General features: G+C 43.7%; 1 protein-coding gene across 4 annotated transcripts in view; it reads right to left on the reverse strand.

The window, feature by feature from the left end:
* MYO19 (myosin XIX) overlaps positions 1 to 10,194 on the reverse strand; it is a 44,213-nt gene that overhangs the window by 10,820 nt on the left and 23,199 nt on the right. For all 4 annotated transcript variants that reach the window (XM_073315397.2, XM_073315394.2, XM_073315398.2 and 1 more), the window contains 5 exons: positions 9,867 to 9,957; positions 5,815 to 5,986; positions 3,980 to 4,053; positions 3,755 to 3,876; positions 190 to 303 (listed from right to left, as the gene is read on the reverse strand). In XM_073315397.2, the coding sequence (XP_073171498.2) occupies positions 190 to 303; positions 3,755 to 3,876; positions 3,980 to 4,053; positions 5,815 to 5,986; positions 9,867 to 9,957 (573 nt within the window). The remainder of the gene's footprint in view (positions 1 to 189; positions 304 to 3,754; positions 3,877 to 3,979; positions 4,054 to 5,814; positions 5,987 to 9,866; positions 9,958 to 10,194) is intronic.

The following is a 10,194-nucleotide window of genomic DNA, read 5'->3' on the forward strand; positions in this document are numbered from 1 at the left end:
GGGAACAGTTGGCTCTTTCGCCTTTAAGTGAATCTACTATGAAGCTCACTGCTGGCAGGTTTCGTGCTAAATAGAATGTACACACTGTATACCTGCTATCAGACTGGTTTTCTTTGGTCATTTTCGGAGACAGTTGAGGAAAGGAAGAAAAGCAGGCGAGACAGAATTATCAGTTCAGCTCAAACTTACCTCATTCAGCAAAGAAAAGATGCTGACAGGGTTTCCTTCTATCAGATCTAGACAGCTCTGGTTATCCTGATAGTTTATGAAAGACCACTCTAGACCCTCTGCTGCATATTCTTCCTAATACAAGAGAAATGGGGAGAATGTTCTCCTCAGGGCCCCAGTATTTCACATAGGGCTTTTGTCACTCGACATACAGTTGTTTCATGTTGGCTTTTTAAAGAACAAGTCAGTTCATACCCTTAAACATCATTTTCTGAACTACAAATGTTTGGAAGTTTTTTCTCACATAAGAGCTCTAAAATCTTTGCCTAATACCTAGTACCAGAACCCCACAGGGCCATCTGTAGGGGATAGGTGGGAATTGTGCAGCTTTTCATAAAACTGCAGAGATGCTTTACAGAGCAAATCACACAAGGTTAAAGCCAAGTTGTGACTCAGATGCCCCTTCAGGGTTCCCTTAAAGGGAAAGGGTGTCCCACACGGTCACCTTTAGGGCAGAATTAAGCCCTAAGCAAGAGCTCACACACCCACCCGCTAACAGTTCTGTGTTTGAAAACTAAATTAGATCCAAAAGGAAAAGGATTGTATTGCAGTTAAAAATCAATGTAATTGATTGGAGTACTGCAGTTGTGATGCAGAGTTCAGCATTCTTACAAAACAAAACAGACAAGTGATAAAGCAGAACGAGTTCTCATTTTTGTTAACTTTAAAAGTGTGTGGCAAGTTAAACTTGCTTAGGCAGACTCACGAATGGAACGTAAACTCTTTGGCATGCAGCCATATCAAGAAGGGCAAGAAGTCAAGCAGTGACTTGCAGCTGGCATAAAATGGCTCTGTAAATGGAGATTAGGATTTTGTTTCAGTCAGAAGGGGAAAAGTCATTTGCGCACATGCGCAAAACCTGGTTTCCATCTGTACAGATGGTTAACCCCTTGTGTGCTGGCAAGTTGTACACAGTCATCCCAGGAGAGCAGTTTAAGAAAAAAAGTCAGTGGAACACACAAGCGTACAAGATCGTGAATTTCTGGATAACTTACACTCGGGGCCACTTTTGCACTACTATGCTATCTCCTCACTGCCACAAATACTAGATAGCGTTGTATCCTTCAGCTCACTTGAAAGGGCAAAAAGCATAATGGGGATATATGAGTAATAATGGGCTAGAATGCAACAAGTATGTTACAGTAGCAGCCACAAGCCCCAGTGAGGGTTGGGCCCCCGTTGTGCTAGACACTGTACAACTTGGCAAATTTAAACACTTACAGTCTGAAGGTTTATAGGTCTGAAATTTATATTCAGATGCATCAAGATCTAATTAGCAATGAATTTGTTTGTTTCTTGTGATCTAGCCAGTGGTTGCAAAAACAGCTTCGCAAAGTGCAAAGTATTTTCATAAATGTTTGTATGGTTCTAAATTAACTCAAGCCCTTCTTTTCTAGTGGTTGAAATGCAGAGTAGGAAATACTGCTCGTCCTTTCCCAGGGCTATTTCCCCACTCATAACACAGGGCAGACAGTAAGTGTAGGGACAAGGGAGTGGCAACTTGGTTTATGAGGAGTACTGCCAAGGCAGAGGGCCCACGCAAAGCATTAGGTATCATTTAAGCGCTTATTACAGGGCCCCGCATGAGCTCTCTGCCCGGGGATGAATTTTGGCCCTCAGGAACTGCCCACAAGACCATTACAGAGCCATGGGTTTAACTCCTTTGTTCCTAACAGGAAAGGGGTGCTGGGGCTGCAATTTCTGAGGAAATCGCTGTTCAGACTCCACGTACCTTAAGAGATGCCCAATAAATTCAGCAGCACCAATATGCCCCCGGGATGAGCTCTGAACATTTCAGCAATTCCCAATGTCACCGGACCCTCGGTGACAGCTTTTTAATATGTACGTGGATACACGTTTTATTTCCTCCACAGATGGTCCCCCTCCCTGCAAGGGCCCCATCCGACAATCCTTGGTCAAGTACGCCCTGGTCTACTCTAGGACTTTAGGTCGAATTTAGCAGCATTAAATCGATGTAAACCTGCACCCGTCCATATGATGAAGCCCTTTATTTCGACTTAAAGGGCTCTTAAAATCTATTTCCTTACTCCACCCCGACAAGTGGATTAGTGCTTAAATCGACCTTGCTGGCTCGAATTTGGGGTACTGTGGACACAATTCAACGGTACTGGCCTCCAGGAGCTATCCCAGAGTGCTCCATTGTGACCACTCTGGACAGCACTCTCAACTCAGATGCACAATTGTTTGCCGTTGCTCTGATGCAGGGAGGGGTGACTGAGGACACGGCTTACAGGGTTGGCTTCAGGGAGCTAAAATCAACAAAGGGGGTGGCTTTACATCAAGGAGTATTTCAGGCAGGACTTCATGGAGGGTTCCAATAAGAAATGGTGCACCTAAGTTATTGTTCTTATTGGAACAAGGAGGTTAGCCTGGCCTCTGATTGATACATGGCTAGATTTACCTCGCTGCACCTTCTCTGTGAGTGATTGCAGTGTGACCTAGAGGAATGAGTCCCCTAGACAGCGGAGCGGGGGAAGCAAATGAGTACAAAACAAATCTGGTCTATTTCTTGTTTTGATCCACTCCATCTATCTTTTAGATCTTTGGCTGGCGGCAGACGGTGCAGAAGGAGTGCTAGCCATCCTCATCTCTTGCCTGCCCAGCAGAAGATGGTACAGTATGACTGCTAGCAATCCGTATCGCCTGCCTGCTCACCATAAGACGGTTCAATAGGCCTGACTGCAGGACTAAAGAGAATGGCCAAATTTAGTCCCTGCGCCCATGTCTGCCCAGGCGCTCCCAGCCAACATGGCCAGGAGCACCTTGGACACGACGAGGACGGCTACCAGTCGTATTGCACCGTCTGCTGCCAGAAGGCAATGGATTGCTGCTACTGTGTAGCAATGCCATACCGCGTCTGCCAGCACCCAGGAGACATACGGTGACGGTTACCTGAGTGGGCTCCATGCTTGCCGTGGTATGGCGTCTGCACAGGTAATTCAGGAAAAAAGGCGCGAAACGATTGTCTGCCCTTGCTTTCACGGAGGGAGGGAGGGATGGAAGGGGGGGGCCTGACGATATGTACCCAGAACCACCCGCGACAATGTTTTAGCCCCATCAGGCATTGGGATCTCAACCCAGAATTCCAATGGGCAGCGGAGATTGCGGGAACTGTGGGATAGCTACCCTCAGTGCAACGCTCCGAAGTCGACTCTAGCCTCGGTACTGTGGAAGCGCTCCGCCGAGTTAATGCACTTAGAGCATTTTCTGGGGGGGGGGGGGGGGGGGGAACGACACACACTCGAATATATAAAACCGATTTCTAAAAAAAAGACTTCTATAAATTCGACCTTATTCCGTAGTGTAGACATACCCTAAGTAATCCTGACTGACCTGTGCAATGCCCATTATTTCTGTGACAGAGTAAAAATTGCATAATCAGGCCATAAAATAGAGTTTTAGGTTAAAAAACCAAAATCAGTCTTGTAATCAGGAATTTAGCAGTATAGTGACGTAGGAATAAATAAAATGGCCTTGTGTTAGACATCTTGTGGAGGGACAGTACCTGTTGTGCCTTCAGATAGTGTGCTACAAAGTGCTGTTGCAGTTTCTCATTGGCATAGTTAATACAGAGCTGTTCCAAGTTGTTTTCAGGAAAAGATTCAAAACCATAAACGTCTAACAAACCTGGAGAAATATGGGAAAATATTTATTTTCTATCAGATCTAGTGTGTTTGGGTCTACAGATTTACTTTCTACTCTTGAATTAAAAAGGGACTAGAAACCATACCTATAAAGTTGGTCCACACAAGAGAATCTGCATAGATGCTTCCATTTATCACTAAAACCAGCCAGTCAAATAATCTGTAAATAACAGAACCCTGATTAGCTGAAAAGATTTATATTTACAGGGTAAGTGATCAGTTGATTTATGTTTTCCAGTGATTTTTTTTTCTGATTCCAACTGTTACTGCCAGTGCCCCAATATTTTATAGCTTCCCACTTTATCTTGGCAGCTAAACTAATTTTTATGAAGTCAGTGGTAGGCCATGACTATTTGAATAAAGTTAAGAGACCTCCTCAAACAAATGAAGAGCCCACACACCCCTGCCACTAATTCACTTAATTGTGTCTAATAAGTTTTGAAGAGCAGAAGACTATACTGTAATATGGGAACACAAGGTCAAGACCCTATTTTACTGTGTTTGTTCCCTTTACTCCCTCTAGTCTCATGGAGTTTGGTGGGAGTTTAGCAGATTAGTACACGTATTTAGGTATTGCTCTGCTCAGCACTGTAACGACTAATTGACTTAGGAGCCTATGGCCCTTTTGAAAATGGCACCTAAAAAACTCCTGTGGACCTAAACCCTTAAGGGCTTGATTCAGTTAAGGACACAGGGCCTTATTCTGCCTTACTTTACATCATGTTGTCTCACTCAAATCAAAGGGAAGTCAGAATGTGAAGGCAGAATTTGATCTAGAGTTTCTTCAAGAAACACAAAAAGAAAAGGAGTACTTGTGGCACTTTTAAATAAATTGGTTAGTCTCTAAGGTGCCACAAGTCCTCCTGTTCTTTTTGCGAATACAGACTAACACGGCTGCTACTCTGAAACCTGTCATTCAAGAAACGGTTTTCTTTATTTTAAAATCACCTATACCATGTTTTTTATCTTCGACTGAAGTAGCACCAGCAGTGTGGCCCCATTGTGCTGGGAGCTGCACAAATACAAGACCAATTCCCACAAAAAGCTTACAATCCAAGGCCCTAGTCATACAATGAGGTACGTGCTAAGCCCCTTATCTATGCAGAACTTATTGTAGGATCAGGGTCTCGAAGTGGGGAGGAGAGGGAGGGAGAGAGAATATGCACATTTGTTTCTCTAATGTTTATCAGAAGGCAGAATCACATAGGGCTATCATGGAAGTTGATGAGAAGAAAAAAATTTTCATAGCACTGACCCATGTATTCAAACTATTTTAACTTGGAGATATATCTCTAGTGCTGCATCTAAACAACAACAGTGACTCGTGCAATAAGCAAACTTCCCGCTTTCAAAACATAAGTCAAATATCTACAGTGAGGAGCACTGGCTCAGGATTCCTAAGCTTTTTCATAATATAAGCCACATTTTTAATGTATTTAAATCCCACTAGTGATTGCACAGACCACTTCTCCTTCCCATTTGTAATTGCATAACATCCATGTAAGCAATTGCTGTATTTGCAAGAGAGAGGGGAAGAGTAGTTGTTTTTCAGTTGTCTTAATGCAATTTCACAGCTGAAACTGAAAAAGCCAGTGCTATAAAACAAGAGTTTGGAAAGTGCTGCCATATTATGCTTTTTTAAAATGTTTATATACATGAAGCTATTAGAAAGTTGAAAATGCTAAAAAATCCTCAAATGTTCAAACATGTAGAAGATAAAACTTAACCGATTAGAAATGTTCTTGAACAGACATCACATGGCAAGCTTTCCAAGGACAAGTACATGTAGTCATGCTACATAGGCTGCAGAGGAATATAGTAGAAATGACTGACTGGACTAGGATAAAACCCTGTTGGTCACGTTGACACTTTAACTAAACCTTGTATAGGCAGTCAGGGCAACATTGCTGATGGAACTTACTTAGCATAGATAACTTTAGCCAGGCAGTCCCTTCTTGTTTCACATTCTAATCTGGAGCATGGCTTCTTGAAGACTTGTTGCTGTTTTCCAGCAGTTATAGTTCGAATTCTTAGTGTTTCCAGTAGCTCCTCTACAGATACTTTTAGCAAGTTTGCAGTTGTCTTCACAAAACCTTATTCAAAACAGCCAAAAAAGTATCATAGGAATATAATCTGTTTCTTAAAACCTAAGCACCTTCCAGAAATTTAATATATATTAAAAAGTGGCCTTTGGATAGCCCACACTGAAGCTTCTGACTTCATGGAATATGCTCTTTTACTTTTAAGACAGAATGTTGTAAGACTAGCCTCTCATTTTGAATGCCCACTAATTTTACCCGAGTTGCAGGTGCTCAACAATGACTGTTTAAAAAACACACACCTGTAGGGCTATGTCTACACTGCAATGAAAGCCCAGGGTTAGAACTTGAGTCAGCAGACCCTGGGTTTGTTAACTTAGGGCTTGAGCATCTACACTTATTTTTAGCCCCAGGTTAGGAATTGTTGAACCTTGAGTCCCAACTTGGAGCTCAAGCATCTACACTGCATGATGTGGACCCACAGTCCAATCACTCATATTCCAGGACTTCCTAATGCCCACCCAAAATGTGGCTGCTCTAGCTTTTTGTTCATGGTGCAGTGTGGGAAAACTTGACTGTCCAAACTTGACTGTCCAGAGGACAAAGGATTGGCCTGTGGGATTGTGGGACACTTTTGATGGACTCCCAGAACATGAGTCCAGTAGTGCTGAATCTACACTGCAAAGCAATAGGGCTTGAAGCCCAAGGGGTCTTGGGACCCTGGGTTAGCACTATTTGTGTGTAGACAGACAGGCTCAAACCTAGCGTCCAAAGTTTGAAACCTGGGCTTAAAATATAGTGTGGACATATCTTCAGTGTCTAAAACTGGCCACCCGAAATTAGGTCACATCTCTTAAAATATACCCTTGCCTGTTTACTTTGTCATCTCACATAAGCCCCAGCATGCACTGCCCAAAGAGGTCTCTAAATCCACGAAGGGTAGTATACAAACAGTTATTGCTAGGAAAATAAGAAACGTATCTGGCATAGTTCAGGAAAGCAGACTTCGACTCCCTCAGGGAACGAATGGCCAGGATCCCCTGGGGGACTAACTTGAAGGAGTCCAGGAGAGCTGGCTGTATTTCAAGGAATCCCTGTTGAGGTTACAGGGACAAACCATCCCGATGAGTCGAAAGAATAGTAAATATGGCAGGCGACCAGCTTGGCTTAATGGTGAAATCCTAGCGGATCTTAAACATAAAAAAGAAGCTTACAAGAAGTGGAAGGTTGGACATATGACCAGGGAAGAGTATAAAAATATTGCTCGGGCATGTAGGAATGATATCAGGAGGGCCAAATCGCACCTGGAGCTGCAGCTAGCCAGAGATGTCAAGAGTAACAAGAAGGGTTTCTTCAGGTATGTTGGCAACAAGAAGAAAGCCAAGGAATGTGTGGGTCCCTTACTGAATGAGGGAGGCAACCTAGTGACAGAGGATGTGGAAAAAGCTAATGTACTCAATGCTTTTTTTGCCTCTGTTTTCACTAACAAGGTCAGCTCCCAGACTGCTGCGCTGGGCATCACAAAATGGGGACGAGATGGCCAGCCCTCTGTGGAGATAGAGGTGGTTAGGGACTATTTAGAAAAGCTGGACGTGCACAAGTCCATGGGGCCGGACGAGTTGCATCTGAGAGTGCTGAAGGAATTGGCGGCTGTGATTGCAGAGCCATTGGCCATTATCTTTGAAAACTCGTGGCGAACCGGGGAAGTCCCGGATGACTGGAAAAAGGCTAATGTAGTGCCAATCTTTAAAAAAGGGAAGAAGGAGGATCCTGGGAACTACAGACCAGTCAGCCTCACCTCAGTCCCTGGAAAAATCATAGAGCAGGTCCTCAAAGAATCAATCCTGAAGCACTTGCATGAGAGGAAAGTGATCAGGAACAGCCAGCATGGATTCACCAAGGGAAGGTCATGCCTGACTAATCTAATCGCCTTTTATGATGAGATTACTGGTTCTGTGGATGAAGGGAAAGCAGTGGATGTATTGTTTCTTGACTTTAGCAAAGCTTTTGACACGGTCTCCCACAGTATTCTTGTCAGCAAGTTAAGGAAGTATGGGCTGGATGAATGCACTATAAGGTGGGTAGAAAGCTGGCTAGATTGTCAGGCTCAACGGGTAGTGATCAATGGCTCCATGTCTAGTTGGCAGCCGGTATCAAGTGGAGTGCCCCAAGGGTCGGTCCTGGGGCCGGTTTGGTTCAATATCTTCATAAATGATCTGGAGGATGGTGTGGATTGCACTCTCAGCAAATTTGCGGATGATACTAAACTGGGAGGAGTGGTAGATACGCTGGAGGGGAGGGATAGGATACAGAAGGACCTAGACAAATTGGAGGATTGGGCCAAAAGGAATCTGATGAGGTTCAATAAGGATAAGTGCAGGGTCCTGCACTTAGGACGGAAGAACCCAATGCACAGCTACAGACTAGGGACCGAATGGCTAGGCAGCAGTTCTGCGGAAAAGGACCTAGGGGTGACAGTGGACAAGAAGCTGGATATGAGTCAGCAGTGTGCCCTTGTTGCCAAGAAGGCGAATGGCATTTTGGGATGTATAAGTAGGGGCATAGCGAGCAGATCGAGGGACGTGATCGTTCCCCTCTATTCGACATTGGTGAGGCCTCATCTGGAGTACTGTGTCCAGTTTTGGGCCCCACACTTCAAGAAGGATGTGGATAAATTGGAGAGAGAGTCCAGCGAAGCGCAACAAAAATGATTAGGGGTCTGGAACACATGAGTTATGAGGAGAGGCTGAGGGAGCTGGGATTGTTTAGCCTGCAGAAGAGAAGAATGAGGGGGGATTTGATAGCTGCTTTCAACTACCTGAAAGGGGGTTCCAAAGAGGATGGCTCTAGACTGTTCTCAATGGTAGCAGATGACAGAACGAGGAGTAATGGTCTCAAGTTGCAGTGGGGGAGGTTTAGATTGGAGATTAGGAAAAACTTTTTCACTAAGAGGGTGGTGAAACACTGGAATGCGTTACCTAGGGAGGTGGTAGAATCTCCTTCCTTAGAGGTTTTTAAGGTCAGGCTTGACAAAGCCCTGGCTGGGATGATTTAACTGGGAATTGGTCCTGCTTTGAGCAGGGGGTTGGACTAGATGACCTTCTGGGGTCCCTTCCAACCCTGATATTCTATGATCGTTAGAGAACTTAACCCTGTCACAGTAGGAGGAGTCAAGATTTCCTAGTCCAACGTATGCAGAAAATGTAAACTACTTAAGACCGTGCTAACTCAAAAAAGCAGCTGAAGTGTACTAGAAATTATTGGGCCCAAATTAAAGCCACTGGAATTTGTCAGAACTTGTGAAACAGAAATATGAAGCCTTCCTGATTAAGCCACTGTTAGTTCCATGGAAAACTGGGGCCATTTAAATTTAGGTCATAGAGATGATCTTTGGATAGAAGGAAAGCAGCTTAATATATGTTCTCCCTTGTAAAGTATCTAAGGCTGCAATTTGACAGACTTGCTCAGATTGGAATCTCAAAATGGAATTACAGCCTGAATATTTAAGCACATAGATATATATAAAACCTCCAGTCTAGGTCTCTTTGCCTCCAGGGGCCATGTGGTGTAAGTATACGACTAAGAACAAGGATCATGATTCTTCCAACAACTCACTCTGTGCCTTTGTGCAAATCACTCAGTTCCCCTGATCTGAAAGACAGGGATCTCTCACTGGGGTGGGACGATTACATTAGCATTTGTGCAGCATTCTGATGTTTTATAAAAACAGATAAAAGGAATAATGGAGAGGGTACAATTAACTGACAGTTCTTGTCATTCCTCTCCCCACTTTGGTCTCCTAATGAAAGGAAGAATACAGTATATGAGATTATGTACTTCTGACATCATTAGGTCTTTCTGGTGCCATTATCTTTCAATAGTAGTTACCCAATAGGAAACTAAACACTAAAACTACGCATGTTTGGGGCCTCACCTTTGGCATTATCTTCTGGTTCACAAGGCTGGGATTCATCCACTGAATCAGAGAACTGAATGTTACCAAGGTGTAGAAGTCCTGCTAATATCTGCAACATAAACAGTCATTTGAATTCTGGAGTTCAGATTCACCTATCATTTTTAGAGGCATCTGGGTTCCAAATACCTCAGAAAAACAGCACAGCAGCGGAAACATTTGCGCAAATATGCAAGCCAGAAATCATTTGAAAGACGCTGCTTATATTTTTTTAAGCCACTAATTTAGTGCCTGATCCTGCACTATTCAAGTAAATGAAAATTCTACCATTTATTTCAGTGAGAGCAGA

The sequence above is a fragment of the Lepidochelys kempii genome, chromosome 17 (genome assembly GCF_965140285.1).
Source record: "Lepidochelys kempii isolate rLepKem1 chromosome 17, rLepKem1.hap1, whole genome shotgun sequence".
Taxonomy (NCBI): domain Eukaryota; kingdom Metazoa; phylum Chordata; order Testudines; family Cheloniidae; genus Lepidochelys; species Lepidochelys kempii.